This window comes from Nuphar pumila, chromosome 6, assembly GCF_984573655.1.
Source record: "Nuphar pumila chromosome 6, dmNupPumi1.hap1.1, whole genome shotgun sequence".
Taxonomy (NCBI): Eukaryota; Viridiplantae; Streptophyta; class Magnoliopsida; order Nymphaeales; family Nymphaeaceae; genus Nuphar; species Nuphar pumila.
Window position 1 is genome coordinate 53427065 of NC_143254.1, and position 19868 is coordinate 53446932.

General features: G+C 40.7%; 1 protein-coding gene across 3 annotated transcripts in view; it reads right to left on the reverse strand.

Annotated features, from left to right (window-relative positions):
• The window catches only part of LOC149834864 (uncharacterized), a 254912-nt gene that overhangs the window by 18974 nt on the left and 216070 nt on the right, over positions 1-19868 (reverse strand). For all 3 annotated transcript variants that reach the window (XM_090011592.1, XM_090011593.1, XM_090011591.1), the window contains 4 exons: positions 10519-10598; positions 10294-10356; positions 9446-9583; positions 9275-9363 (listed from right to left, as the gene is read on the reverse strand). In XM_090011592.1, the coding sequence (XP_089867718.1) occupies positions 9275-9363; positions 9446-9583; positions 10294-10356; positions 10519-10598 (370 nt within the window). The remainder of the gene's footprint in view (positions 1-9274; positions 9364-9445; positions 9584-10293; positions 10357-10518; positions 10599-19868) is intronic.

Here is a 19868-nt window from a genome sequence, read left to right on the forward strand (position 1 = left end):
AAGATGAGAATCGATGAAGTATATTTGAAAGATCTAACCATTTACAAACAAATGATTGAAGCTCTAACATACTTATCTATCACTAGACCTGATATCTCATGTTTTTCACTCTGCCAATCAATTCCAACATGCTCCTACCATAGTGCACACGAGTGCTATGATGAGAATGGTTAGATATATTAAAAATATATTTATAAATGTTTATTTTGTCATTTTTTTCCTCATTAGAAATGATTGTTTATTTTGACTCTGATTTGAGAGGAGATACAAATGATCATCACTCAACCATTGGTTTTTTGTATTTTATAGGTGATTCCTTGATTTCGTGGAAATGCAAGCAGTCACTTTCATCAACCAAAGCTGAATATCAAGCAATGACGACCACTACTTTGGAGATTGTGTGGTTGAAGCAGCTACTTGAGAATATAAGATTTCACATAACTCAACCTTCCAAGCTATATTGTGACAACAAGAGTGTCATATACCTCACCAAGAAGCACACAATCCATAAGCGAACTAAGCATATTAAGATATACTATCATTATGTTCACGAGGTGTATCTAAAAGGATCTATCACGCTTCCATATGTTTCATCTGAGTATAAATTGGCTGACTTCTTCAGTAAAGCACTCCCTTCACTTTGGTTTCACTTTTTTTGGGCAAACTTTTAGTGGTCACCGCAAGTTTGAGGGAGGGATGTTATATATATATATATATGTGTGTGTGTGTGTGTGTGTGTGTGTGTGTGTGTGCTAAATGAAATATGACATGCTAAATGGGTTTTTCGACTTTTCTGGTATTTTTTTCCACATTTCAGACCCCATAAATGTGTTGGGCATGGTCGATTTCCTAGGAATCCACACCTAGATCATGTGTTTTCGATGGAAAAAATGATATTTGGAGCCCAGAAAATTTACAAAGATTTTGGACCATTGATTTTTCGAACCTTATAAAAATCCACCCATGTATCGGAATCAAATACTTCAAGATCTGATTCCTATAAAATCAAGTACATAGATCACATCTGTACGGTTATAATTTAAAAATAAGACTGAAGAAACCTGAAATACTCATTTAGCACAGATGTATTACCCCATATATATATGCACTATCTATAACATATATTATATATATTTTTTGATGTAAATATTTTGCTTTATCTTTGATGTAATTTAATTTTTTATTTTTTCATTTTGTGCTGGGTTTGACGAGCATTCACTAGCCGTTAGGACGTCAAATGGCTAGTTATGGCCTCCTTTGTTGTATATAAAAATATTAATATTATTAAGAGATTGAAATGCACAAATAGTGAATAGAAAGCCCTAGGGAGAGATCACTTATATACAACAAAGGAGGCCATAACTAGCCATTTGACTAGTTAAGTGACCTCTCCCTAGGGCTTTCTATGCACTATTTGTGCATTTCAATCTCTTAATAATATTAATATTTTTAAGTGTTATGTGTGCTCTCTTGACTCTACTTTGTGCCCTTTTGTAGCTGTTGTTCTTGTGCCCTTAGTGGCCATTGTGCTTGTGCCCTTAGTGGACTACTTGTGATCTTGGTAGACTTATCTTCTTGGTGGCATTTCATTACAAGGACAACCCAACGTTTGTTTATGAATGGGGTAATTTGATTAATCCAAGTAAACTTTGGTAGGAATTTGCAAAATCTCAAACTTTTGGTGTGCACATGCATTAGAGCGAAAAGTTTGGGGGGTATTTGAAAATTTCCCTTTACGGAATAGTTTTATCATTTTCTTATTGTAAAATATAAAATGTAACACTCGTTAAAATTAGTTTCTATTAACTTGGTGCTAATAAATTGCAACTTTCTAATCACTTGTTTTATTTCTAAGTCTGGCCCTTTTTGCTCACTTTCTTTCACATGTACTTGATTTTTCTAATATTTTTTTTCTTGTATTATGTATTGTTATTTGACTCTAAATCATGGAACACATCTCAGTGTTCTTTCTCATGCAACATTTTTATGAAATTATATTTAGGTGAAGACAGGCATGTAAAAAATTATGTGCAAACCAGAGTTGCCAGTCGAGGAAGTGAAAGCGGGAAGCGTGTGACAACTTAGAAGCAAATCAGGAATCGTCTCGGAAGCGACATAAGAAGCAACGGAGAAGCGAAAAAAGAGAAAAAAAAATAAAAATATAAAAAAAATGGGGGAAGCGAGGGGGCACGCTGTAATAACCGAAAAAAAATTTTAAGCTCGGATTCGGGTCGGATCCGGACCCGACCCGACCCAGACCCGAATGGAGGCACCGCATCCCGTGTTTTTAACACAGGGAGGCAGGGGTTTCAAAGAGAACCCCCGCCCCCTTCTTCCTCTCTCGTTCTCTCTCTCCGATTCTCCCTCGTCTTCGGTGATTTGCCGAAGAGGACTGTTAGGCCGCCGCCGGCGAAAGCACCACCGGAGCCCACCCTCGCCGGCGACAGCCCCCCTCTGCGACCACGCCGACGCTGCCGCCACCTGCCACCGACGCCGCCGCTGCCGCCGTCGATGATTTCCAGGTACGCTTCTCGTCCGTTTTTCTTCTTCGTCTCCCCTATTTCCTCATGCCTCCTCTTCTTCTTCTCCGGGAGAGATCGGCCGACAGGGGGACTCCCCCTAGCCTCTCTCTCTTTGGGTCGACTGACAGGGGGGCAGAGCCCCCTGTTGTCGCCACTCGCCAGTAGGGGGCTCCGCCCCCTGTCGCTTACTGTTTTGGCAGGGGGCTCTGCCCCCTGTCACTTGTTGGTTCAGCAGGGGGCTCAGCCCCCTGTCACTTGCCGTGTCGACAGGGGGCTCCGCTCCCCCTGTCCCTCTTGTTTCGTCGGCAGGGAGCGGAGCTCCCTGTGTCGGCCCATCTTTTCGGCAGTGGCTTTTGCCCACTGCCTTTTTGTGGATTTTTCGGCAGGGGCGGAGCCCTGCCTCTTCGTGGTTCTTCCGGCAGAGGAGGGGCTCGCCCCCTCCTCTCTGTTCCCTCTGTTCGGCAGGGGAGGGGCACGACCCCTCCCTGCTCCTGTTACAGCAGGGGAGGGGTCGAGCCCCTCCTCCCTGCTCCCTACGCCTCATGACGACAAGGGAGGGTTGAGCCCTCCCTGCTGCCTCTTTTGGTCAGGGGAGGGGTCAAGCCCCCCTCCCTGCACCATCGTCCTCTTCTCTCCTTTTCAGTCGGCAGGGGCGACGCCTCCTGTCGCCTGTGTCCGACTGGTTGGCAGGGGGTGATGCCCCCCCTGCCGCCTGTTGTTGATCGATTGGCAGGGGTTTGCAGCCCCTGCCCCTCACTCTCTCTCTGTTATCGTTGGCCGGTAGGGGATGTGGCCCCTACCTAACGTCTTTTGACAGGACGACAGGGGCATTGACCCTGTCGCCTGACACTTTTGGATCGGCAGGGGCTAAAGCCCCTGCCTGTCGTTTCTGGGAGGTCGGCAGGGGCTGGAGCCCTGCCTGTCCTTCGTCGACAGGGCCGACGTCCCCTGTCGCCTGCATTTGTTCTTCGGCAGTAAGGGTCGTTGGGCCCTGCCTCGCATTTCTTCAAGGTTGGAGAAGATCGTTGCCCCCTGCACCTTGTTTGTTTTTCGGTAGGGGGTTTCGCCCCTCTGCCTTGATCTTACTGCCTCTTTGCTCTTCTGACAGGCAGGGGCTCTGCCCTTGCCTCTCTTCTACTTTGTCAGGCAGGGGCGCAACCCTGCTTGCCCTCGTTTTATGAGGGCAGGGGTGCAACCCCCTGCCTCCTCGGAGTCCGCTGGCAGCAAGTCAGCAGGGGCTCGCAGCCCCTGCTTCTGCTTGTTGCGCTTATAGCAGGTGCGCATGCGCACGATGCCCCTGCCTTTGTTTCCCTTACGTCAGGACGACGATAGTGCCTCTGACTTTCTATTTTGGTATTAGCTTGCTAAGATCGTTACTTTTGCAGCTCATACGAGGGATCCCGCTCGCGCTCCGCGACCCGAGCCGTCAATCGCGTACATCCGCGGACAACAGCAATCTTGCAACTCTCAAAGGTAGGGGAAGATTGCACAGAAGACTTGGACAATTGAATTGAGTTCAATTAACTAAAAAGGACAATTAAATAAATATATATGCATATATATATCATATATATTTATATGAGTACGCATTTAACTTAAGGACGCGGTTTCGCGATCCTTGTCCTTTACTTTGCCGTCGTGCATCACGCAAAGGTTCTGCGTTGCACTCTTGCTTACGGTCTTTACTTTGCCGTTGCGCGTTGTGTCGGGGGTTTTGCGTTGCACTCCTGCTTACGGTCTTTACTTTGCCGTTGCGCGTTGTGCCGGGGGTTTGCGTTGCGCTTCTGCTTACCGCCTTTACTTTGCCGTCGCGCTTTGTGCCTAGGCTCTTGCCTTTGCATATGTGTTGGTATTGCCTTGCTATTGCAGATGACGTGCAGCTTCTTGATCTTGGTGTATGCCTTAAAGGCATCCTCGTGGAGGATGCAAGGGGCATTTACCCCTCTCCCTCTTGCGACAAGAGTTCAGTCGGGAGCGAGCGACACATCCTCGTCTAAGGAGAGGGATACCTCGCAAGGATCCTGGCTCTTCGTGTGTGCAGTCCTGCATAGTCGACTTGAGATTTCAGGGAGCTGCGCAAAAGCATCAAAGACTGCTCCAAATCGAAGCATTTGGAAGGATGTGACTGAGTGGTTCTGCTCGCCTTTTTGGCATATCTTGGGTGATTCCAAATTGGGGGTTCGAGCGAACTTCTTAGCGAATGTTCTGTTGAGAAACCCGTATCCCGTCTATCGAGGCCGGTATCGAGTCATGCGAGACATGTAGATACCCCGATAGCGGATGTGATTCGAGATAATCACATGCATAATGTTGGCACAAGGTACTGCTGTTTCAAAAGATAGAGTAAAGTTGATAAACTTTACATCTTTGTGAAACACTCCTGTTGAGGCTTCTATTGACGAGCTATACCCCCTTCATCCTAGAGTACTTGTAGTCGTGCACGACACGTCTAGTACTGCGATGATCGGATGAGACGGTCGTGCGACCTCGAACAACGCTAAATGAAAAATGTTGTAATCACATAAATGGCCTCACATTCACCTTCACAGGCAAGATGCTCGAGTGGTTTAAATACCACAGCATAGAATGGGTCGTTAGTTAAGCAACCCCTAACGTACCTATTCGCTTTTTTGTTTCTGTCAAGGGAGAGGACAGAGCGGTACAAACTCCAATGGACAGGTTGTTAACAACCACCCTACGGACAACGATCCGGCCTCCCCAGTCATTGGAGTTAGGGGAAAGGGGCTACATTAGTTAGCTCAACACTTCTGCAGAAGTTGGATGCGTCCGTGGCAGAGCCTATTTTGGGGAATCCTCTCTCGGCTAAAGTCGTCCCTTTGGAGCGAACTCAACTAGCTATTCGGGTTATTGAAAATACATAGAATAACAGACGCCCGAACTAGTCTCAGTTGGTTCTACGTTTTGCCTGCGCGTACCCGCAGGTTCGTAATTATCGAAACATAAGGTCTATTCACACTGCTCATTGAGTCGTGAGATTCGCTTGCACTACTGCTTCGCCTGCACTACTAATTCGCTTGCTTGCTCGATAGTTCAATATGCTACTCGTTGAGCTGTGCACGCCTGTCAAGGCGTTACTCTAGTTGGTTAAACTGCTTACGCAGTTCTTTGCGGAGTAATAAGGAGTTTCTCATACTAGTTAAATGCTTATAATAATAGCATTATCCCAGTTGCTACATATTAGCATGTGACTTGCTTTATCCCTTGGTCGAACTATTTGGTGCTTATTGTAGCGTAGCACTTGTTGGCTTGCATCTCTTATGATTGATGTGATTGCATACAGCTCGTAATCTACGAACTGGTGGCAACTAGGATTCATGTGGCCGCTTGTCTTATAAGCTGCTTACATATTGTGATATAACTGTTGTCGTATGATTGCTTATGAATGGCTTGTGATGTAATGGTTTATGCCTTACGATTAATTTAATTACTTGTTCATGGACTGAGCCATTTTATGGTAATTATATGTTTTACGAGCATTGTTATGAGTGCTTGTCTTATTCAGTTGTTTTGTTTGGCTGACGGGTAGAGTTAGTTACCCTTCGCCCATAGAATCAACTGAATTACCATATTTGCGCGTTCTCATGTGTCGTTTACACATGCTTTGAGGGCCTATTTGAGGATTGCAATATTCCTTGTGGCAATAACACGATACGTAGGATTATATGCTTCTATGTGAAGTGATGCGATGCATATTGCTGATATGCATGCTTGTGCTCATATTGTGGCTACTGACCCCGAGGCGGTCAATGGTTCAGAGCAGTCGATTAATGATGCATGCATCACTGAGTAGGGCGTCTGTCGAGGACCTGATCTCCAAAGGATTATCTGCGAGGGTGTGTATGATCAAGACGAGGTACCCGACTAGAGTGGTAGATTCTCTGTGAGGATGTACACTGTACACGAACGGGTAGCCACAAAGACGGTGAACTCCTGTGAGGAAGTGTATGGTCCAAGACCAGGTATACCATCTAGGGCGGAATTCCTTGTGAGGTTATACATTTCACAGACCAGGTGATCCAGGCGTTGATCTTGTTGTTTGTATGAGTGGCTATCGACCCTGAGAGCGGTCATTTGTGTGGATGCGTGTATCGCAATGATTTTCATTGAATATGGCATTTGTTAGGGACTGATCTCCCAAAGGTTTCGCTGTGAGGTTATACTTTTCTCAGATCAGGTGACCCGGCTAGAGTGGGAGATCTCTGTGAGGATGTACACTGTCCACGAACGGGTAGCCGCAAAGACGGTGAACTCCTATGAGGAAGTGTAGGGTCCAAGATCAGGTATGCCCTCTAGGGCGGTAATTCCTTGTCCGGTTGTATATCTCTCGGACCAAATGATCTGACGTGGATCTTGTGTTTTTGCTTACCATAAAAAGTTATGGTGAGCTATGACGACCTTCTGAGATTGTTTGTGATAGCCAACTATGAATTCATAGTTTCGGCTTTCTGTTTAAGCATGATTACATGCTTGACTCAGGTGTGAGAATCAGATCGTTAGCGATTTGAGTTAGCGATCATGTTTTGGACCTTCTACGGAAGGGTGAGCTTTTCTGAGAAGATATGATGCCTTAGTGCGTCATAACCGGTGACGGTTAGCCGCGTAAGACTTTGAGAGATGAGAATAGGTTAAGGTTGTTCAGGACAACGCGTTTGTTAGAAGTAGTGAGCGGCAAACGATGTCCTGATGGTGATTAGACCCGGCTAGAGTGGGAGATCTCTGTGAGGATGTACACTGTCCACGAACGGGTAGCCGCAAAGATGGTGAACTCCTATGAGGAAGTGTAGGGTCCAAGATCAGGTATGCCCTCTAGGGCGGTAATTCCTTGTCTGGTCGTATATCTCTCAGACCAAATGATCCGACGTGGATCTTGTGTTTTTGCTTACCATAAAATGTTATGGTGAGCTATGACGATCTTCTGAGATTCTTTGTGATAGCCAACTATGAATTCATAGTTTCGGCTTTCTGTTTAAGCATGATTACATGCTTGACTCAGGTGTGAGAATCAGATCGTTAGCGATTTGAGTTAGCGATCATGTTTTGGACCTTCTACGGAAGGGTGAGCTTTTCTGAGAAGATATGACGCCTTAGTGCATCATAACCGGTGACGGTTAGCCGCGTAAGACTTTGAGAGATGAGAATAGGTTAAGGTTGTTCAAGACAACGCGTTTGTTAGAAGTAGTGAGCGATAAACGATGTCCTGATGGTGATTAGATGCTGTGACCTCGTTCTAGGAACGAGAACAAGCTAGTTGTGTGGTGGTTCACAGCCTACGATCAATTGAATCGTATGCTGCGTTTGTCAGTTGTACTGCTTACTTGCTTTGAACTGCTTACTGTTTGCACTACTTACGCGTTTGCACTATTCACCTGCTTGCATTGCTTACCTGTTTAACTGCATATCTGCTTTAAACTGCGTAACCTACTGAATTAAATGTACTTAATTCAGTTCCTTGTAGTCTCTCTTGTGCACCTACTAGTTTTTCGCGAAACTAACCCATTCTATGGGTATAGGTGATTATTAGGTACACTACGGGCGATGACACGATTGCAAGATGGCTTCAAGACTTCTTCCTGCTCCTAGCTCGCGTCCTGGACGCTTGGGTTTGTATCGGATTTCCCTTAGGATATCCGAATCTTGTGAGTTTTGGTTCTTTTAGCTAATGTGCCCAAAGTTGTCAGCTTGCCTTATGATTTATCAAAGAAAAATCTTCCGTTGATTCCATAAACAAACTCTGAAGGAAAGAGATATTTCTAGTCTCTTGCCTGTTTTTCTGAAAATAGTTCGCAAGTTTGAAATTTGGGGCGTTACACACGCTTCCCAAAAATGGGAAGCATGCTTCCCATAAATGGGAAGTGCATTTCCCATTTTTGGGAAGCGTGTTTCCCAAAAATGGGAAACGTGCTTCCCAAAAAATTTTGTGCTTCGGGGAGGCACGCTTCCCCAGTGTCTTTGGTGTTTCCGGTAACTCTGGTGCAAACCTCCAAATAGCTTTCTTATGATGCCACCTTCATTAGACACAAATTAGGTAAAGAGATCAACTCCAGCATACACTCCTCACAAATGAAAACTTTTCCAAAAAAATGTATTTACCTTTATTAGAATAACAACCAAACTTATGTAATTTCAGTTCATTTGTACATATTTCCTCCTATCGAGCGAGGATCTAGTCCCATATTAACAATTTAGTCTCTTGATCCTCTTCCCTCAACTATACAAAAGAACAAAGAGACATAGGATAGACTCTTGAAAGGACACATTTATAGAGGGTGGCAAGGTAACACAACAGAATGGCATACCATGTGCACGCCCAACACTAATTTAATACTATTTTCATATTTTTAACAGTATCTTCAATAATAAATATAATTTACATATAAGAATATCAAAACTATATTTTTATCAATTACATATAAAAATCTTTGTCCTCGTGTCCTAGATTTTTAAAACATTGTCTATTCCTGTCTCATATCTGTATCAAGTTGAAATCTATGTCCATGCCTATGTGACATAGAAGATAGTTAAGTGTCTATGGAGAGAGCACAGCCAAACGTAACCTTGATAGTCTTTTTGTGCCTCATTCTTTTGGATCTTCCCAGATAACTTAATTGTCATGAATCTTGTTCTTGTTCTAGTCATATTCCCATATTGATTCACAATATATCAAAAATAAGAAAATAAACAAAAGAAAATAGAGACATTAATAAACTAATAAGAGCATGGGACCAACTTACCTTTGCCGATTTTCATTTGTTACTGGTATGTCACCTCCATTAGGCAAAAGATCATGAGTACGCAACTCTCCAAAATAATCATATGTGATCTACAATTAGAATTATATGTCAATTATGACTATGCATGCCATAGTGATATAGTGCATGAAAATAAAGTGTTTATATATATACCTGGAAATACAAGCAAAATGTGTCAGACACATTACCGGTGAACTCCAAAAGATGTAGCAGACCTCTTGCTACATCAGGTCGGAAATCTTTCAGATCATCTAAGCATGGGCTTAAACCGATCATTTTCTTATAAGTAACCTACCAGTATAGATAATGAACCAATGTTATTCCCTTGCCATGAGGCAGAAGACTAGGAAAAAGCAAAGTGACAATACATAAACTCCACTTCTGCATACAATCAATTGATTTTCTTGACATTTAATTTACAAAATTTCTGAAGGAAAAAGAACAAATCTGTCCCAGAAAGAAACACTCTATCAAATGGGTGTAAAATGACAAAAATGTCCTCAGCCCAAAATACAAAGATATAATAAGATGAGTGATGTATAACTTAGAAAGTTTAAATAAATGATGGATAGTTTTTGAGGGAGTATTATTATTTTGGATGTGACATTAATATTTATCATGTTGAAGCTTTACACAAGCAGTGCATAGCTTCCAAGAATACTGAGCTGAGCAGCAAGAACCTCTACCCAAGGACAGCTATGTCACAAAGATACAAATCTGAAAACTTTCAGAAAAAATACGACACGAGAACACAATTTTGTTTAATTGTTTTAATTTTTAATCAATAAAAATTATTTTCATAATATTTTAATCATAACAATGTATTTTATTGAAATACTATTAAAACTACTAAAATATTAATCAAGCATTAAAATAATAGCAGTACATGTCAATATTCGTGTCGGCATGTCCGCTTGTGTCACCTGGGACACCCCCATAAATGGCATGTTCCTGTGATAGAAAAGTGGTCAAAAATTGGAAAGATGTATGAAGAAACATACCTTTGGAACGTGGAGATCTAGAATGACACCGTTATAAATTGCCAACCCCAAAATTGTCCCAATCTACAAAGTTTTATTTGTTAAAGAAATTAAAGTAGAACTGTTAGAACTGTCATAAAGAAGATATATGCAGTTATAAATAATCATCCGTATTGAAAATAAGAGATGTCAAACAGATAATGTGTGTGTGCCCACAAATATGAACACCACCGGGATACCACTCACCAACCAAAACTCATCCTTAGAATCAATTGAATTGGCATTGAACCAAAAATTCCTTGTTTCATCATTGTAAACAAACATACCTGTATCGTGACAAGATAAATGTTACTACATATGTGCAAGTTCTTTCAAAAGAATCAACCAGCAAACTTGATATTGTCTATTTCAGTCACCAGTTGTTATTTCAGAGACTTCCCTATCATTTCTTACATCTTACTATGGAGTCAATACAAGTGTTCACCCTTTTGTGTTACCAATGTTGTATAAGTGTAGCTTTGGCTCTCATTATTATTTATCAATAACATATATATGCATGTAGTATGTATGTAAGGATCTCTCTCTCTCTCTCTATATATATATATATATATATATCACTAGAAGAGAAATGAGAACATGCTAAATGGGCACAGTACTAAATGAAACATGCTATTGGATTTAACCCCATAAGATGTGTTCAGCATGATTGCTTTACTGCAAATCGACACTTGGATCATGCATTTTAAATGGAAAAAATGGTATTTGGAGCTTTGAAAATTTAAGAAATTGTAGGCCGTTGATTTTTTAAACCTTATAAAATACCTATCCATGCATCAGAATCAAATGCTTCAAGAAGTAATTTCTATAAAACCAAGAATATAGATCACATCTATATGGTTAGAATTTTGAAAAAACACTAGAAACCCAATAGCATGTTTCATTTATCACTGTGGCCATTTAGTATGTTCCCATTTCTCGTCATTAGAATAATGAGAACTACCGTGTGAACTGGGCATTTCCAACACTTTTTTTTGCAAATCCAACCATGTAGGTGTTCAGCATGGTGAAGCTGCTAGGAATTGACTGTTGGATTGTGCATTTTAAATGAAAAATACGATTTTTGGATGCTTGAATATTTATGAAGATTATGACTTGTTCATCTTAAAGCCTTAAACCGTCTTGTTTATGCATCATAATTCGGACGATTCAAAACCTGGTCCTTGTAAAACCAAACATGTAGATCACATATGTATGGTTAGTTTTAAGAGAAAATAACAAAAAATCCATGAAAATCGAGGTTCACACGGTGCTTCCAATGACTATATATATATATATATAAGGTAAATTTGGATACTAATGAAGGTGAGGAACTGCAGAGGTTTTGAAGAAAATGAAATCAAGAAGGGCAGTTGGCCCAGATGGTATACCTATCGAGGCATGAAAATGCTTGAGTGAGAAAGGTTTAGAATGGTTGTCAAATCTTTTTAACAAGATTTGGCGGACAAATAAGATGCCTAATGAGTGGAGGAAGAGTACTTTGGTGCCTCTATATAAGAATAAGGGTGATATACAAGATTGCACAAACTATCGTGGTATAAAACTCATGAGTCATACTATGAAACTTTGGGAGAGGGTGATTGAGTACAGGTTGAGGAAGGTTGTCATGATATCGAATAATAAATTTGGTTTTATGCCTGGAAGATCAACTATGGAAGTTATACATCTTCTTAGACAACTTATTGAGAGATATAGAGAGAGGAACAAAGATTTGCATATGGTTTTTATTGATTTGGAGGAGGCATACAATAGAGTACCTAGGGATGTTCTCTGGTGGACAATGATGAAGAAAGGTGTTTCTCTTAAGTACATTAGTATAATTAAAGATATGTACAAAAGAGTAGTAACCAATGTCCGCACTTGTGGAGGGGTGACAACCAATTTTCTTATAATGGTTGGGTTACATCAAGGATCTGCATTAAGCCCTTTCCTATTTGCTATAGTGATGGATGAGCTTACGATATCAATTCAAGAAAATGTGCCATGGTGTATGTTGTTTGCTGATGATATTGTTTTGATTGATGAGTCTAGAGCTGGGGTTAATGCTAAGTTAGAATTATGGAGACAGACATTGGAAGCAAGAGGTTTTAAGTTGAGTAAGAGTAAGACAGAATATATGGAATGTCGGTTTAGTAAGCAACGAAGTAGTGATTAGTGATGGGAGTGTAGTGAAGCTTGGTGAGCAAGAAATACCGGTGGATGACTGTTTCAAATATTTGGGCTCTATCATTCAAAAGTATGGAGAAATTGATGGAGATGTAAATCATAAGATAAAGGTTGGGTGGATGAAATGAAAAAGTGCAACTGGAGTGTTATGCGATCGTAGAATGCCATTGCGGGTTGAAGGGAAAGTTTTATAGGACGACAATTAGGCCCGCTTTACTATATGGTACAGAATGTTGGGCTGCCAAGAGACATCATATTCAAAAAATGAGTGTAGCTGAGATGCGTATGCTTAGATGGATGTGTGAAAATACAATAAAAGATAAGATTCGAAACGAGGAGATACGTAAGAAGGTAGGCGTTGCATCCATTGAAAATAAGATGAGAGAGAATCATTTACGGTAGTTTGAACATATTCGGCGAAGGCCTAATGATGCTCCAGTTAAAAGGATGGAGAAATGGGAAAATATATTAGTTAAAAGAGGTCGGGTAGGCCTAAGAAGACTTGGATGGAGATGATAGGAAAGGATATGAATGCTTTGACCCTCACCGAGGACATGGCATTTGATAGAAATGATTGGAGGAGAAGGATTCATGTGGAAGACCCATAATGATTTTCTTTTTTGGTTCATATCGCTGACCCCAATTGTTTTGGGACGAAGGCGTAGTTGCTGTTGTTGTTGTAATAAAGGTGAGGAACTAATGAGTAGAAATCACTCTTTTCTTTAAAAATGATTTTTTTTTTTAAATCAAATGTTACAGATGTGATCAAAATGGTTTATTTAGTAGGAAACTTACTTTGAAACATGTAAACTTTAACAAATTAGGTTTTCAAAGGAGTTCAAAATCAACATCCTATAATATAACAAAATTTTGTAACTCAAAAAATCATGTTTTACATTAAAAAAGCAAGATTAAAGGCTAGATACTTAGCAAACAAGCCATTTTGAACACATCTATGCAGTTAGATTGAGTTGATACAACTTGCACCTATGATTTCTAGCTTAGTAGCTATATATATATATACAGAGAGAGAAGCCCGTATCATCAAACACCAAAAACATCTGGCGTAAATCAGACGAATTTGCGCTGCTGAACGCGTGCAAACAGCGACACAATTTTTTTTTGCCTTGACGGTGTTTTTAGTGGCAGTCAAGTCTTTAGAGACAATGCAAGACTGCTACTGAAAACAATTTTTTTTGACGTACGGCGTGCAGCCGCACGTCTGACCGTCGTTCAACAATACTGTGTTTCATATATATATATATATTGTAATGAAGTAGAATGTGGGCCCACACACCTTACAAAACGCACAATCACAAGAGCCACTAAAGGGACAAACAAGAGCACAAAATGAAAATAATTATTTTTAATAATACTCAAAATGCACAAAAATATGCATTAGGAAAAAGCCTAATAATGGGACAAGAGGTCCCTATAAATACACAAGCTAGAGTGCCAAGAAGACCCATATAGCCGTTGGGAAGGCCCCATTGGCTAAAAATATAGCCCAACAGCTATATGGTCTAAAAGACCAAACAACCTTAACAAGAAATATAAATGATAGAATAAAAAAAAAAAATTCAAAAAAGGTCAATTCTACCCCCAATGGGCAGAACTTATTACATGTACAAAACCATGGTTGCCGGTTGAGGAAGCGGGAGCGGGAAGCGATACGGGAAGCGGGAGCGGGAAGCGGGAAGCGAGGCACTTTCAAAATTTTAGGAAGCGGGGAAGCGTGGGACCACTTAGGACCGATTCGGGAAGTGTCTCGGAAGCGACCTAGGAAGCGTCTCGGAAGCGACCTAGGAAGCGTCTCGGAAGCGACCTAGGAAGCGTCTCGGAAGCGAGGGGGAAGCGAAAAAAAATAAAAAATACAAAAAAATTGAAAAAACAGGGGAAGCGTGATGGGAAGCGTGCTTCCCATTAAAGGGAAGCACGTCCCCCATTAAAGGGAAACGCGTCCCCCATTAAAGGGAAGCGCGCTTCCCAAAAAAGGGGGACGCTTCCCCCCACGCTTCGGAAGTGCGATGTTTCGCGCTTCCCCTTTTAGCTAGGCGCTTCCGGTAACCCTGTACAAAACTACCAAAATACCCCTAGAGGGTATTACCTATTACAAGAAAGAAACACACACACACACACACACATATATATATATAATTGAATATATATATTTATAGATATACATACTATATATGTATTCTTATACATACATATGTGTTTACAATTATATATGCACACTTAAATGCATATTAACACCTCCCCTCAAGCTTACGGTGTCACAACAGAGAGTTTGCTAAGAAGAAAGTAAAGTCTCGAAGATGAAAGCGCTTTGGTAAAGAAGTCTGCTAGTAGATACTCAGATGTCATATTGATAAAACTCCTGCAGAAATCGAGAAAAGAGAGAGAGAGAGAGAGCTCTGATTCTTGTTGGGAATAGGCAGCCACTGTTATTCTTTTTTTGTGGCTGCACTAAACATCATTAAGATAAATAGGTTTTACAATTATTTTACAAGGACAAAACTGCCCTGGGTTAGTAATGTATATTACATTCCAATATGACATACATGTGAACCATATGGATCCTCTACTGGATCCATATCCGATCCATATTCTAATACCCTCCCTCAAGTTGTGCATGGGAGTGAACCATGTGCAACTTGTTCTTCAGATACCAGAAACGGTTACTTGTGAGACCTTTTGTGAACATATCAGCGACTTGGTCTTCTGAAGACACATAAACCGGTTCAATCTCTTTATCTGCTACCTTTTGTCTAATGAAATGTTGGTCAATCTCAATATGCTTGGTCCGACTGTGATGAACGGGATTGAACGCAATTTGTATAGCACTTCTATTATCACATGAGAGTTGAACTTGAGATACTCTCTCCCATCTCTATAAATAGATGTCTAATCCAGGTCACTTCTGTTGTGGTAGCTGTCATAGATCTATATTCTGCCTCTATGCTAGATCTTGCCACAAATTTTTGTTTTCTGCTACTCCATGAGATAAGGTTGCTTCTAATGAAAACATAGTATCCTGAAACAGACCTCCTTTCATCTGGATCCCCTGCCCAGTCTGCATCTGTATAGGTCAATATGTCATGTTTCGGTGTTACTCATGAAGATTGTATATATGTGAGTCTGTCACCGATCGTGCCTTTTAGATAGCGAAGAATACATTTGACGGCATCCATATGACCAATCTTTGGTTCATGCATGAACTGAGATACTTGATTTACAGAATATACAATGTCTGGTCTAGTAAAGGTAAGGTACTGTAACATGCCTACTAAACTGCGATACTTGCTTGCATCAGGGTATAACTCACCATCACAGATACTGAGTTTTTGATTGACAACACTGGGCGTAGGCACAAGTTTGCAATCTGTCATTCCTGCTTTGACCAGAAGATCAAGAGTGTATTTGTGTTGAGTCAATGACATTTTTTCATCCTATCTGTCCACCTCTACACCAAGAAAATATCTCAGTTCTCCAAGATCTTTCATCTTGAATCACATACTTAGTAAAACTTTAATTCGTTGAATATGGTCTGGAGCATTACCAGTGATAACTATATCATCAACATATATAAGTAAGAAAACCATAGTGGTTCTATCCCTGTGATCTAGTTAGGAACGAATGAAACCGTGGTTCTGAATCTCTAAGGAGAAACTTTCAAACCATGACCTGGAGGTTTGCTTTCAACCATACAGTGCTCTGGTTAATTTGCATACATATTCTTTTGGGTCTCCCTCTGCATAACCTTGAGGCTGCTTCATGTAGACCTCTTCTTTTAAATCCCCATGAAGGAATGCATTTTTAATATCAAGCTAACTAAGGGTCCACCCATGTTCAATAGACAGGCCGAGGATAATGCGAATAGTTCCCATTTTGACCACTGGGTTGAAAGTCTCATCATAATCTTGATTGTATTCTTGAGTGAATCCTTTGGCAACAAGACGTGCCTTGTATTGTTCAATGCTACCGTCTGGTTTATACTTAATCTTATACACCCATTTTGAGCAGACAACATTTTTATCTGGGGGGCGACCAACTATCTCCCATGTTTGACACTCATGAGGTGCCTCGATCTCCTCATTCATTGCTTCAATCCATTTGTTAGATTGAACAACTTGACAAAACCCAAGTGGTTCCTTGTGCTTTTCAATCTTGGATAGAAAGATCTGAAAATCCATAGAGAAGTTATCATAACTCACCCATTTTTCAATAGGGTGACTTATCCTGCCTGATCTTCTTGGTGCCTCTCTGTTGCTGGACAATGCCACGTGTTCTCCAATAGGTGCATCTCTTTGCTCTCTGGGTCTCCTGGTATAAACATTTCCTTTGTATCTCAGACATTCTGTTTCCAATATCTTATCTGAAGTCGTCTCATCATGTACGCTTTCAGGAGCCAAAGTGGTATGTTCAGTAGCATGTGAAATAAGTTCAGCACTGAGCCATGGATCATACCAATTATCAGCTGTGTCACCATGTTCACGATTGTGATTTGCTTTATTTTCCAGAAAACTATTTTCATCAAAAACGTTTCTGGAAATTCTGATCTTCTTATTGGCAGGGTCATAGCACCTGTAACCCTTGTGTTCATCTGCATAACCTACAAATTGGCATATAGAGGCTTTGTCCTAAAATTTAGTTCTCATGGATTTGCCAATGTGTACATAACATGTGCATCCAAAAACTCGTAACTCATCATAATCAGGATGTATACCAAAGAGAACATAATAAGGAGACTGATTTTCAAGGATATGCATAGGAAGACGATTTATCACATGAGTGGCAATATGAAAAGCTTCTGTCCAAACACTAATGGGCAAGTTACAACCATGCATCATACTCATTGCACTTTCCACAATATGTCTGTGTTTACGTTCAGCAATTCCATTTTGTTGTGGAGTGTACGGGCAAGAAACTCTACGATGTATCACATTATCTTGGAGAAAATCTAAAAATTCTTTTGAGGAATACTCACCACCTCCATCACATTGGAGAATTTGAATATTTTGGGAGAATTGAGTTTTAATATAGGCATGAAAGTGACGGAAGACAAGAAAAACCTTTGATTTGTGCTTCATAAAGAATATCTAGGTAAAACGAGAGAAACTGTCAATAAAAGATGCATAATATTTACTTCCAAAAGAGGAAGGATTGGGGGCTGGGCCCCAAACATCAGAACATATTATCTCAAAGGGCATGAAGGATCTTTTATTTATTTGATGAAAAGGAAGTACATGACTTTTGTAGACCTGACAACTAAGACACATTTTATCCTTCACTGAAGGTGAAACAGACTCTGAAAGAAAACCATTGGACACTAACTTTTCAATAAAGACTTGACTACAATGACCAAGACGAGAATACCAGAGATCTGGCTTATTACATTTGGATATACTTAGGACGCTTTTAGAGACATGATCAGACTTGGGTTTCAGGACACTGGAGGTTGGATCTTCATTAAAGACATACATGTTTTCACGTCGCTCTCCTTTAGTGAACATATCCTTCGTTTGAAGATCCTTGACAAAGACAGAAGTAGGAGTAAATTCCACAGATGAATTGGTAGAGTCAAAAAGCTTAGAAACAAAGAATATTTTTCTTTATATTTGGTGCATGAACAACATCAGATAAAGGAATAGATGACTCAGACAAAGGAATGAGGACTTTGCCTATGTTTGAAATAGGGTGGTGAGTTCCATCTTCAGTTACAATATTAGATTTACCAAAATAGAGAGTCAAAGTAGAGAACTTACCTGCATTGCCAGTGACATGAGTTGTTGCCCCAGAGTCAACATACCATATTTCATCATCATTCTGTTTCAGATTCAAGTTGGCTATCGCAGATAAGAGAAGATCCTTAGCATCATCACTGACCCGAAATGTACCTACAGTTCCTGATGTAGCAAAATTTCTATTGTTTTGCGTTCTATTTCGATTTTGTGGGTTGAACCAGCAGTTGGCTTTGATGTGACCTCGTTTGTTACACTGGTAGCATGTGGGAACATTCTTTGAAAAACTGACATTGGAATTTGGTGTAGGTAGTAACCCACGTCCACCCTGGATTGAAGTTCCCCTGCCTCTGCCACGTCCTCCTCGTGCACGATCAGCTATCATCCTTGTGGCAAGAACCTCATAAGTAGATGATTGTCCTGCTGAAGCATCAGACATGCTTTTCAGAGTCATCTTGTACTGAAAAAGTTTGGCACGTAATTCCTCAAAACTGAGGAACGTAGGTAGGCATAATAAAGAGGTAACAAGAACATGATACTTTGGTCCCAGAGCATTCAGTGTCTATTGCACCTTTTCTTTATCTGACACTGGATACCCAACCATGGCTAATTGATCTGTGATGCTTTTGACTTGATTTAAGAATTCAATAATGCTCATTGCCCTCTTTTTTTAACATTTGAAATTCATGTTTAAGAAAAAACACTTTAGCCTCTGATATCTGAGAATAGGTTTGAGCTAAAGCCTCCCACAAAACTTTAGATGTGCAATCATTTGGAATGAAAATCAATACTTCCTGTGACAATGTGGAAGTGATGTACGCGACGAGGGCCTGATCACGTTTCATCCAAGTAACAAATGCAGGGTTGCAAATAACATTTGGCAATCCTCCATCCTCTTTGGCTTCGGTTGTGATAAATTCTGGAGGCATTGGAGTGGAGTCATCCAAGTGACCTGAAAGATCTTGACTTCGAATAAAATGGGCAATTTGCCTTTTTCAAGTCAGATAGTTGTTTGTAGTTAGCTTTTCCGAAACTTGCTGCCCCAAAAAATTGGAAGAAAGACCCGAATTGGCTGAAGTATCCATTTGTAGACTTGTTGACAGATTTTTTTTTTGAACAGAATGACACTAGTGGATGAAACTGGACTATTTTATCATAAACTGACACAGTTGACAGAAATTGGCACAATGTCACGACAAGAAAAATATATTTTTGTGTGTATGAAAAATTTGACAAAAAATGAATGGGAGACGAAAACGATTGATGGACAGGTAAAATGAATGAGAATGGGGCAGGGGTGACAGGCAGATTCCTGGTTGGGAAAACCAGGGAACTCGACTTTTCTAATATTAGAATATTAGATATTAGAAGATGATGAGACAAGAGGGAAAAGCTAGAAAATAGACTTTTCATGGCAAAACAAGTTGTGAGATGAGATAAGAAAACAGGAAACTCGACCTGTTTAGAAAAGACTGGGCTTATGGGTTCGGCTGAAGAAGATGAAGAGGACTCGACTGAAGGAACTCGGCCTTTGGGCTCGATTGAAGAGTATGAGGAGGACTCGACTGAAGGAACTCGGCCTTTGGGCTCTTATGAGGATCTTGTGAACTCGTCTGAAGAAGAGATGGA